The sequence below is a fragment of the Laccaria bicolor genome, genomic scaffold (genome assembly GCF_000143565.1).
Source record: "Laccaria bicolor S238N-H82 LACBIscaffold_5 genomic scaffold, whole genome shotgun sequence".
Taxonomy (NCBI): domain Eukaryota; kingdom Fungi; phylum Basidiomycota; class Agaricomycetes; order Agaricales; family Hydnangiaceae; genus Laccaria; species Laccaria bicolor.
The window spans coordinates 367,062-379,292 of record NW_001889876.1 but is presented as its reverse complement, the minus strand read 5'-3'; the positions used below and the strand labels follow the sequence as shown (position 1 = coordinate 379,292).

Sequence of the window (12,231 nt, the reverse complement as noted above, 5' to 3'; positions counted from 1 at the left end):
ATGTAGAAGAAGAAAAGCTAGATCGAATGGTCAAAAAATGTAAAGGATTTGAGGAAGTGGTGAGCCAGAAATTGTGCAACACTGAAAAAGTTTCAAACTCCTGAACAAACATAGTAACTCATGTCCTCCATTCGAAGGTACATTTTGAAAATCTGAGATGCAGATGAGAAGGATGACATCATCGTGGCAACTTACTGCAAACGCTCTTGCAGAATGACATCATACCTGAATATTGAATCTTCAACGGCAATACAGGACGCCACAGCCATTTCGTTGTCAGGTCAATAGAGGTGATCCTAAAGAAACTCCCTTCTATATTGAAGGAACTCATGAAATTGTCGTGAAACACATAAAATGCTGGAATACAAACTAGTACGAATTCTGTTTCGACTTTTCAAGAAGACCTGTATCAATTTGTTGCTTCCTTAGAAACATTTTCTTCACTTATTTTTGTTCTTGGATAGGATAAACTTCCCAGAGGTACACAAGTACATGGTCTCAGCGCTCGTCGTGACACCCATGCAAAACACCATCATATTCACACCAAAATGCTGTGGTACTTAACCCAAAATTACACCCAAGACGATTCAACGATGAGCAAATAAATGTCGTCACCCTAACTTTTGCACCCAACGAGTCGATCCACCGCTTCCCATCCCGCGATAATTGCTACAGTTATAAGGTGAATCGCAGACTGAAGGAGGAATTGTTGCTGAGTCTAGGAGTTCTGTCACTTGAAAACGCCATATGCGCGGGATGTGGAAGTTCCGGGAGGACCTGAAAATGTCAACGAAAAAGAGTGAATGACATACAGGTCACTGGCCCCCGAGCTTTAGCTTAGAGGCACATGTTTCCTAAATAGTGCAAAGGCCATTAATAAACGCGGACAAAAAAGACCAAATGACATACACAGTACAGGTCACGAAAATCTCCAAACAACAGCTCAGCTCCCTAGCGCAAGAAATCCATGGATAATTATGTACACTATCGACAAACAAGTAGTCAAGATGCAATGTGATGAGGTCAGGAATGCATATGGTATCAAAAACAGAAAGAAGGGGTGCTTGAGAAAAGTCTGCACAAGTGAATGGTGGTACAACAGAAGCGACAGAATAGTAAGTAGTAGAGCCAACGAAAAGCAATTAATGAGTACAGACAAGTGTGCAAGACAAAAGACAGAAGAAAGAGAGAGTTATTAAAGGGGGATAGTAGGTAGGCTGATGATATCGATGGATGATGTGACAACCCGACAAGGATGGGTGAAATTAAATAGTAATGTGTCAGTGAGCATGTACAGGTGAAGAATGATAAAGTAGGGTCCAAGGATGGAGGATGGATGGGCAGTAATTAGTTGGTTTCATAGGGTCAGGATTGTTATTGTCAATGAGAAGAAGAATCGATGGATGAAACCCAAAAGAAAGAAAAAAAGGGAACAAATTCAAAACAGAAAGAGTGAGTTCAAGTTCACGGGCGAGCGCGTCTTCACAGATTACCACCCCTTAAAGTGATAATCGTCCGCCCAACTCTTATTCCTTGCCCTAGCCAACCACCTCCTCTCCTCCCTCTCCTCCGCCTCCCCCCCACTCCCCCTTCTCTCCCTATCAGGAGGCTGTATTTGATCTGCATTAGACGGATCAGCCGCCCCAGTCCCATTCCCAGCAGCCTCCCCTTTAGCCCGAAGCTGAACCATACTAGGCGTAGTTGTCAACAGCTTCAACCCCCCCAGCACATTACCCCTACTACCCCCATTCGTACTTGCACGATACCCCACAGGGTTGACCTTGCTCACTTGTCGTTCCCACAACAAATTCTGACTCAAACTCTCCGACATCTCTGTCTGGAGCATCTGATGGCAGGTCATACGTGGCGTGGAAGGTGCAGTGGGGGGAGGGAGGTTGTACGAGTGTCCAATGGGGATAGGTGTGGGTGTTGGGGGTTGTTCCTCAGGGTACAGACATCTATCAGACACTTGGCGACGAAGTTGACCACATGCATTGAGCCAAGGTGGAATGATGTTATCGTCCAAGGTTGTAAGCCTACCACTCATGGACTTTTGCTTTCCATGAATGACGATGCCCCTCTGTTGCGCGAAGGCCTCCAACCACTCCTGCGCTACGCTCTTGGACACTTGTATCCCCGCATTCGCCTTGTCCTCGCTCCCGCTATCGTCTTCGAGCTCTTGGCCTTGGGGACGCCCTTTGGGTCTGTACCAACCTGTCCCAATGGCATTGGTGTTCCCGTTGCCATTCACAACTGGACCAGTGGGCATAGCAACCACGCTCCCCACCTGGACCTGGGATGAAATAGGCAGCGCAGCAGCGCTCTTGCTATACGGATGATTTGCCAGGAAAATCTCCAACGGCAGATTCAACAACTGCGTCAACAATCCCGCACTCCTCGTCCTCGATGGGCCGCCCCTCTCAAGGTCCTGAAACAACGCCACAGGCAACTTTGCAAACACATCTTGGTGCCTCTGTGCTTCAGCCGCAGCTTTTTCCATTGTAGCTTGCGTGTTTGCCTGAGCTTGAGCGTGGTGGATTTGCGCGCGTGAGATGGATCTGGTGCATGCGTTGGTTTGGTTGGATACCGTTTTTTGGATTGGGGGGATGGGGTGGATGATGGGCGGTGCTATTGGGGCAGGAGGAGGAGGAGGAGGTACTATGGCCTTCACTTCAACTGGATGTACGTTCTGTAATGAAATCAGTTACCTCAATAAAAAGAAACTAAAAGATAAAAAAAAACCACAAACCTCATCACCACTAATCTCCTCACTAGACCATGACCCATCCTTGCCGTCATCCAAATCAGTCTCATAATCTGACTCACTCATTGCAATCATGATGGTCCTTTGTTGTTGTTGGGGCAGGAGAGGCACTGCGAGCTGTTGTGGCAACAAAGGCGCCCCCAACCATGAGAGCTGTTGAGCTGCAAGTGCCAGATGGGCAGCTGCAGCTGCTGCTGTGGCCTCTTCCCTCTCAAGTGTCCCCCTCGAAACGCCAGAACCCAACTCACTCCTCCCTCCCCTGCTGCTCCGACCTTCATCGTCATGCCCAATGCCAGCACACCAGCACCTGCACCTGCGTCCCGACTCCTACTCTTGCTCTTGGCAGAGGTAGAAGCCAGGGCAGTTAGTAGGAATCACCCACCAACCGAACATACAAACAGGCCATAGTTGATTGTGCCTGCTGATGGGCCAATAAGAGACAATAACCTGGTGTTGATGAATTGGCTGATGCAGTCCCATGAATAAGGTAATGAAGGGTCGGCCGGCGATGTAGATTTAGCACAGCCAGATCAGCAGGAATTACACCTGGATAGCGAAGGACAACTATTTGTATATCGGCTGATGGAAGATAGCTATGCAGGATCAGTTGACAGATTTGAATGTTCCTGGGTTGGTGATCGGCCGAGGGTCTTAAATTCTGATTAGCAGAGTCAGCTGGTGGGACCCACATTATTGTAGTCATGGCTCGGCTGATCAGTCCAGCAAATGGATACCACTACTGAGTCGGCCACGAAAATTGATAATTTATAAACATGGGATCAGCCGATGTTTGAGCCAGCCCAGCCTTTTCAATATGGACTAGTATATGTTTTCTGCTTGGCTTTCATTTTATGCAGCCGAGCAGGATTATTTAAGCCAGACCTGGGCTTCCATGCTCAGTTGAAATGTCCAACAAGTGGTATGTTTACAGGAAAGTGACTTGCCCAGATGATTTAATATTAAATTGTTGAAGAACTTTAGCTTGTGCCATGTCCAGATGCAAAATAACCAAGCAGACAAGTGAATTAAATCAGTAAAGATGGCCAGGCTGCACATTGGGTGGTGCAGGTGATTAAAGTAATTTGTTGAAGTCATCCAGCTGTTGCTGTGTTCGAGTAAATGATCACTGAGCAAACAGGTGAATTAAATGCCTGGGCTGCACATTGGATAACAGAGCCAATTTCATTTTAAATTGTTGAAGTACTTTGGCTGGTGCCGAGGCTGGGTGGAAAATAACTGGGCAGAGAAGTGAATCAAATCGGTAAAAGTGCCTGGGCTGCATCTCGGATAATAGAACCGATTCAATGTTAAATTGTTGAAGTACTTTAGCTAGTGCCGAGGCCGGGTGAAAAATAACCGAGCAGACAAGTGAATTAAATCGGTAACAATGCCTGGGCTGTGTCTCGCATAATAGAACCTGTGTAATGTTAAATTGTTGAAGTACTTTGGCTGGGTGGAAAACAACCGAGCAGACAAGTAAATTAAATCAGTAAAAGTGCCCAATTCAATATTAAATTGGTGAAGTACTTTGGCTGGTGCCAAGCCCAGGTGGAAAATAACCGAGCAGACAAGTGAATTAAATTGGCAAAAGTGCCCGGGCTATGTCTCAGGTAATAGAGCCGATTTAATAGTAAATTGTTGAAGTACTTTAGCTGGTGCCGAGGCCAGGTAAAAAATAACCGAGCAGACAAGTGAATTAAATTGGTAAGTACTTTGGCTGGGTGGAAAACAACCGAGCAGACAAGTGAATTAAATCGGTAAAAGTGCCCGGGCTGCATCTCGGATAATAGAGCCAATTTAATATTGAATTGTTGAGGTACCTTGGCTTGTGCCGAGGCTGGGTGGAAAATAACAAAGCAGACAGGTGAATTAAATTGGTAAAAGTGCCTGGGCTGCACATCGGGTGACAGATATTAAATTGTTGTACTTTGGCTGGTCTGAGGCCAGGTAAAAAATAACATAGCAGAGAAGTGAATTGAATCAGGCATGGGTTGCATCTCGGATAATAGAGTCAATCTAACATTAAATTGTTGAAGTACCTTAGCTGGTGCCATGTCTGGGTATGCAGTCACCAGTCAAAATGCCCAGGCTGCTGCTTGTGATTAGATATCAAATTGCTATGCCATGTCTGGATGCAAAATAACCAAGAAAATGAGTGAATTGAATCGGTAAAAATAACTGAGCTGCATCTCAGGTGATACAGCCAATTTAATATTGATTTGTTGCAGTCCTTTAGCTGGTGCCATGGCTGGGTGCAAAATGACTAAGCAGACAAGTGAATTAAATTGGTAGAAATGCCCAGGTTGCACATCAGATAATAGAACCGATTTGATATTCAATTGGTGAAGTCCTTCAGCTAATGCCATGTCCGGCTGCAAAGTTGCAAGTGAGTGGATTCTCCTGCCATCCTGCCATCCTGCCATCCCACCATCCTGCCATCCTGCCATCCCATCATCCCATCCTTCCATCCTTCCATCCTTCCATCCTGCCCTCCTGTCATCAGCATTATATCTTGACCATTACTGGGCCACTTCTCTCCAAAAACCCTGCTAATTATATCTTGATGTAGTCTATGACATACTCAAACCAAGAACCTATAGTAGTGTAGTTGACATGCATCTCCCTCAATGTTCCCCATGGTATGTATACCTTACTGTAGCCTCCCCAAAGCAGAAAGAATACAGTGTATATTATATATGCTTAATTTGTGGTAGCTCAGAATAGCCATTTGGGGTTCTGAGTATCTGTATTGCACAAAATGCCAAGAAGACATATAAATCCCATGGGAGTTCCAGAGGAATATGTTCAATTATTAAAGGTTCTAATTGGAGCAACTTACCTGGTAAATGGTGCATGAAGAGGAGGGAGGAATACATCATATCCATTAGTAACATCACCACAGTTTCACCAATGAGAGTCAAAAGTGGGTTGGAGGTAGGGATGGGATAGCTAGAAAGAAGTTTAAAAGGAATTACAGAGATTGACAAGACAAGATAATGATTTCAGAAGATTATATATGGAGCAGGACAATGGTACATGGATAGTCACTAACATTCCAGCCATATCTCTGTATCCACCAAAACACATATTTAAAACATCCTGCCTTCCTTACCTGATCAATACTCTTTGAACAACCTACTAGCTACCCCAGCCTTAAGTGAACCTCACACCATATATAATAAACACCACCAAGATATGATTAGGAACTTTTTTGGAGAGAAATAGTCCAGTAACAGTGGAAATACTATACTCATGACTGGTGGGCAGAATGGGGGCGGGATTACACCTATTGGAGAAACTAGTGCCTGATTTAGTAATTGTCGGTCAACAATGATGGCATTGAGAGGGGGCACCAGGCGGATGGTGTGAAAGTTATAACTAACTTGTGTATTCGGCATTGGTGTATGAATGACTCCGAGCTTGGGGAACAACCCTCATGAGTTGTGTTATCTTGTCTGCTCAGTAATATTACACCCAGACTGAAGTGATACGGATGCAACCCAGGCATGTTCAGTGATATACTTCACTTGTAGGCTCAGGAGTGGTCCACTTGAACAAAGCATGGTTGAAGTACTTCCGGGCACTTTTACCAATTGAATCCACTCAGTTGTGGCTTTGCAGCCGGGCACAGGGGTGGCTGAAGGACTTTAATATTTAATCACTAGCATTACCTGGGGTGAGGCCTGGGCATTTTTGCTAATCTGGTTCACTTGTCTGCTTGGTGATTATGCATCTGGATATGGCAGCAGCTGAAATACTTTGACAGTTTAATATTAAATCAGTTCTGGCATCCAAGATGCAGCCCGGGCATTTTTTCCGATTTAATGCACTTGTCTGCTCCGTGATTTTGCACCCGGACCAACTAAGGTAATTCAACAATTTAATATGAAATTACCAGCATCACCCGACATGCAGCCCAAGTGTTTTTACCAATTTAGTTTATTTGTCATTTTGCACCTGGACACGGCACCAGCCAGTGTTGGATTCTAAGGGGTTATTAACCCCCAGAATTTTGGCTAAGGCTTAGGTCTTAGTTACAGGCCTTAATTAAGACTTGATTCTAAGGGGTTATTAAGGCTCTGCCTAAAAATAGATTATTCTGTCAGTCCTTTGGGGTCATCACGCCCTCTAAAAGTTGTCCTATCATCTGGTACATAGTCTCGCCTGATCTGCCTCCTGATCTGCCAAAACTCATCAATTGGGCTTCCTCCATGTATGACTGCCACCTCTGATTTTGTGTCATCTGTAGACTGTCCATCAATACTTATCAATTTATTTTCAGCTATGACAGCATGCAAGAATGTGGACCTGGTTCTGCTGGGTACCAGTGATAAAGTGGTTTTGCCTCACCTGCACCCTGCTCATCAATATCAGATTTTTTTTTAGCCATGAAAAGAAAAGTATGCATGGATAGGGGACCCAATTTGCTTGGTGCCAGGGATAAAGTGTTTCCAAGTTTGGACAGTAAATTTGCAATTTATCCATCTGATAATTGATTCATTCCACATAGTAGTCATATTCTCTTGGCACACATTTCTAAGGCTTAACTAAGACCTATTGAAAACTCTGACTGATGCTAAACCTTAGCTTTAGAATGAATTTAAGCCTTAAACCTTATTAACCCCTAAGCCTTAAGTTCAACACTGGCACCAGCTGAAGGACTTCATCAAATTGATATTAAATTGGCTCTATCGCCTGGAGTGTAGCTCGGGCACTTTTACCAATTTAATTCACTTGTTTGCTTGGGGATTTCGCATCCGTAGACAGCATAACAATTTGATATTTAATCATCAGCAGCAGCCTGGGCGTTTTTACCAATTTAATTCACTTGTCTGCTTGGTTATATTCCACCTGGCCTCAGCACCAGCCAAAGTACTTCAACAATTTAATAGTAAATCGGCTCTATCTGGGATGCAGGCTGGTCACTTTTACCGATTTAATTCACTTGTCTGCTCGGTTATTTTCCACTCGGCCTCGGCACCAGTTAAAGTACTTCACCAATTTAATATTAAATCGGCTCTATTGCCTGAGACGCAGCCGTGGCACTTTTACCAATTTAATTGACTTGTCTGCTCAGTTATTTTCCACCCAGCCTTGGCACCAGCCAAAGTACTTCACCAATTTAATATTAAATCAGCTCTATTATCTGACATGCAGCCCGGGCACTTTTATCGATTTAATTCACTTGTCTGCTCGGTTGTTTTCCACCCAGCCAAAGTACTTCAACAATTTAATATTAAACAGGTTCTATTATGCGAGATGCAGCCCGGGCAATGTTACCGATTCAATTCACTTGTCTGCTCAGTTGTTTTCCACCCAGCCAAAGTACTTCAACAATTTAATATCACCCAATGTGCAGCCCAGGCATTTTTACCGATTTCATTCACTAGTCTGCTCAAATATTTTGCATCTGGACATGGCACCAGCCAAGGTACTTCAACAGTTTAGGATTTAAATGCCTGCATCACCCGATGTGCACCATTACTGATGTAATTCATATGTCTGCTTGGTGTAATTTCACCTGGACATGGTGCCAGCTCACACATCTTTTCCCTGAAAAATGCACTGGCTCAGACACAATGATTTAATATGGAATCGGCTCAATCACTCAAGGCGAAACCTGGGTATTTGTACTATTTCCCACTTGTCAGCTCCATTATTTTGCATCTGAACATGTTTGATTGGCTGTTTCGATGCATTTATACAGATTCAATGACCTTGTCTGCTGAGTAACTTTGCACCAGAATACAGGACCAGCTAATGTACTCAATGGCCTAATGCAAACATAAAACCAGAGGGTGATTTTGAATGCAGGACATGGCAAAGAACACTGGGGGTTGGTACAACATATGAACAAGTAAACTTAGTTAGGCCATGTGTTAGCCAGGCTGGCTATCATCATGGGACAGATGGCAACATAAATGGTTTAATTGGAGACAAGCCAAAGAATGGTAGGGAGTGTGGTGCCGACTGGGCCAGACCATATCCAGGCTGGAGATGGCAACAGATGGGGGCTGGCCTCATCTCTGCTCAGGGCTGACAATGAGATTCATGACCTCAGGTATGTAAACTGACTTTGCCGAGCCAGGGTGCGGCAAGTGGGCTGATCCATATTGTGAGGAATCAAAAGTGGTTCAGCTGACCCACAATCCAAGGCAATTTCAGTGGGGTCAATTCATCATTAGGCTGGTCAGCCGGCACACAGAACCACTCCTCAAGAAAATATGGGTGGCCAAGCCAGCTTTGATGGGGTCAACATATACATCGGCTCATCAGCAGGCACCATCAACCATGGCCTGTTTGTATGGTCAGGGGGCTCAGTGTTGTTGGGGTAAGGTCACTAATACTTATGTAGAAGTGCCAGAAACGGAAAGCAAGGGCCGACTTTGACTTTGACTTGTACCACCACTACTTGCTCGACGAGTGATGGCATTGGGTGGAGCAGGCTGCAGCGCATGAGCATGAGCACAGGCTGTTGTTGCTGTTGTTGTAATAGTAGTAGTAGAGGTGGTGGATGAGCGCAAGTGAGAATGAGCTGAGAGGGCTTGGGTGACTGGGAATGTGCATTCGTTGATGTGGATTTGGGTGACTGGTGTGAAGGCTCTGCTGGCAAAGGTGAAGCAGAGGGCGAAGTACACTCGGCTCCCTGTAGCGACCCCTCCTGGTCAACAGCCTTCAAACTGTGATGCTCCTCAACATCAACCTCACTAACATTCGCACTAGTAACCCCTGTCGTACCTGTCAACACTGACATGGCGGAAGAAGCACGTGAGCTCATCAAAGAGGTCGAGTTGCACTTCTGATGGTGGTGATACGGTTTGCTGTTGGAGTCTGCGTCTTTGTCATGTGGTTCGACCATGTCCTCACCTTTGCGAATACAAGCCTCCACATTGTCTTTGGGTTCATCCACGTTTGTTCGAGCCTCAACGCAAATCTCACCTGCTGACATTCTACCCTCACCACCTGATGCCCTCACAGCTGAGAGTGTCCCAGCTCATCCAGGCAAAGTAAGACACTGCCCATGAGCCCTCTCCCCCACACTTAAAAGCACAGGAGCAGGCATGGTGGTGATGGTGCGCGTGGGGTTGTGGTTTGTATCGATATTTGGGTTGACATTGATAGTGGTGGAATTGAGGGAGTGAGGGGATGGCGGATGTTGACGAAGGCATGGGAGAGGTGGTGGATGAAGGTGGAGATGGAGGGCCCTGTGCTGTTGCTGTTGAGGGAATGGAGCCTCCAGACTCTGCAACCGTCCCAGAAGACACGTAACCACCTGCAACATCCACCACAGCAGGCATAGGTAACGACTCTGCTGCAGAAATGACGGCCTCCCTTGTCATAGTGGGTTCTGACAGAGGAAGGAGGGGTAAAATGGATAGATTGTACCTGACTGAGCAGGGTTCGTCCAGTACTGTGGTGTTAGTAGTGGGTGATATCGAAATCATCGCAATGCCGCTCAGGTTGTATGGTGGGGGTAACATATCACATGTAATCTTCCCAACGCTCATTGGATAACGGAGCCGGATCTCCGTATTGAAGATGGCTTGTGGGTAGGTGGGATGGGTATATGTGGCAGGGCTGAGAAATGAGATATCAAGTCAGCATCGTTTATTATGTGTAAAGAAGGGAAGGGAAGGGAGCACGAAAAGAAGGTCACTTACAAGCCCTCTCATCCACATCCAAAGTCAGGGTAAGCGGACAATGATCTCCATCTCCATCTCTCTCGACTGGGTGCTTCTTCTTCTCTGATGGTGGACCAGCCAACATCAGTTCGTGATACCAAAGCCTACAAGACATGTTCTCCAGTCGACGCCTGTCTTTGAGTGATTCTTTGCATTTCGTAAATACTGTGAGGTATGTTAATAATTTGAAGTAGAGATTGGAGAGGAAAGAGGAGGAGAGAGAAGAAAAGAGGAAGAGAGGAAGAAAAAAGAGGGAAGGAGAAAGGAAGAAGACTAAAGGGCAACTCACGCGTCCACAAGCCAGCCAAAGCCTCGCCCTCCTCAAGCTCCCTAACAGTGTCCGCCATGACAGAAAGAATGGGTGCTGGAAAAGCGACGAGCATCCCATGTAGTATCGAACAAAGTCAGAAGCAAGGTCCGAGCAAGGTTGGGTGTGTGCAGGGTGCAACAGATGATGATGATGCTGATGACAATGATCCGAGTTGTCTTCTGTATCGCCATCTATCCTCCGATTCGAATGGCGGTGGCAGAAACCCAACTCAAGCCTCAAACCCAGAAGCTAAAAAAGCGAACGAGTGTGAAACTCATACACTTAAACAGGATGAAACCACTTCTCGGCCCGAGCATATAACTCACGTGACATGTCAGGCTTTTGGTAAACTCGACAGTGCCAAACAACCGCATCCAGTTCTTCTTAGATCTCTTTACCATGACTAAGTACCATCAGTGAGCTCTATTTACTAATGCCTCTTGTGCTGTTTTTCTGAATGTGGCTAAACAGCCAGGGTGGAGCTTTCCAGCGCTGATGTTGTACCACCCTTCCGACCCTTCCAATTTTAAATTGGTAGTGCGCATGTGCATATATCTACCCTACACCTTTCCTTTCGACCCTGAATCTTGAAACTGGACAACAAGAACATTACTGCACGTCACTTTGCCTTGTCCCTCTCTGAGCACATCGCGCTTCAGGACACGGCTTCCAGATCCCCGCAAAGTGAGTGACATGAAGTTTTTTAAAAAAGATCGTTTGGAGACCGTTAGGCAAAAGGAAAAGATCTTCAAGAACCAGGCAATAGTGCACTCGAATACAGCAACGATGTGCAAGATTGCGCCTCCCTTGCCGCGTTCCTTGACGAAGACAACACAAATTGGGATTCATGAGAGAGAGGTTGCCGCGGAAAGCTATTACGGTGAATGTATCCTTTCAATATTGGCACATTCATTGTTAACATTGCGCATTTGATCAGATAAATGGCCTCTACTCTCTCTGAGTCACCACCAAGACAGTTAGGGCAGTCAAATGGGTCCATCACTGATGGGCCAGCGGTGTGTGACAGGCGCCCATCAACAGCGGGCCAGCGGACTCGGCCGAGCTGTCAAGAATTTGGCCTTGGGAATGACTGGGCCGAGACTCTAAAATAGGCCATGCGACATGGGTGGGCTGCACAAACAGAGCCCCATAGAGGACAGATCGGCCCACTTTGCCTCTGGCGCCCATGGGTTGCGCCCAATTGCACGGATCCCATTGTTGCGCCCATCGTTCTTTCAGGCAGTTAACCAGAGTGCTGCCTTGTTAGTACCACTGTGGGGGACCACGCAGGAGAAAGTTAAATAGATATATTATTAACCTGTTGTATGTGAAGTAAGTATTTAAATGTGTTGACAGCAGCCTCATTGTTGCGCCTGCAGGCAACAACAGGTGAATTTTTCGCCATGGATGGGTGGCATGAAAAAAAGCCCCTCATACAATGGGTCAGCCCACTTTGGCAGAGGTTTATGGCACCC

General features: G+C 45.9%; 2 protein-coding genes across 2 annotated transcripts; both read right to left on the bottom strand.

Moving 5' to 3' along the window:
* Positions 1 to 953: 953 nt before the first annotated feature.
* Positions 954 to 3,455, bottom strand: LACBIDRAFT_293019 (uncharacterized protein; the record flags this gene model as incomplete). Its single annotated transcript, XM_001877266.1, has 6 exons — positions 954 to 1,123; positions 1,172 to 1,305; positions 1,346 to 2,689; positions 2,750 to 2,917; positions 3,013 to 3,102; positions 3,147 to 3,455. 4 exons carry the CDS (start codon positions 3,453 to 3,455, stop codon positions 1,490 to 1,492), a joined length of 1,767 nt encoding a protein of 588 aa, XP_001877301.1. The 3' UTR covers positions 954 to 1,123; positions 1,172 to 1,305; positions 1,346 to 1,489.
* A 5,656-nt stretch (positions 3,456 to 9,111) lies between these two features.
* LACBIDRAFT_323964 (uncharacterized protein) lies at positions 9,112 to 11,089 on the bottom strand (the record flags this gene model as incomplete). Its single annotated transcript, XM_001877265.1, has 6 exons — positions 9,112 to 9,410; positions 9,503 to 9,703; positions 9,741 to 10,175; positions 10,426 to 10,611; positions 10,736 to 10,810; positions 11,083 to 11,089. 6 exons carry the CDS (start codon positions 11,087 to 11,089, stop codon positions 9,112 to 9,114), a joined length of 1,203 nt encoding a protein of 400 aa, XP_001877300.1.
* Positions 11,090 to 12,231: the final 1,142 nt, after the last annotated feature.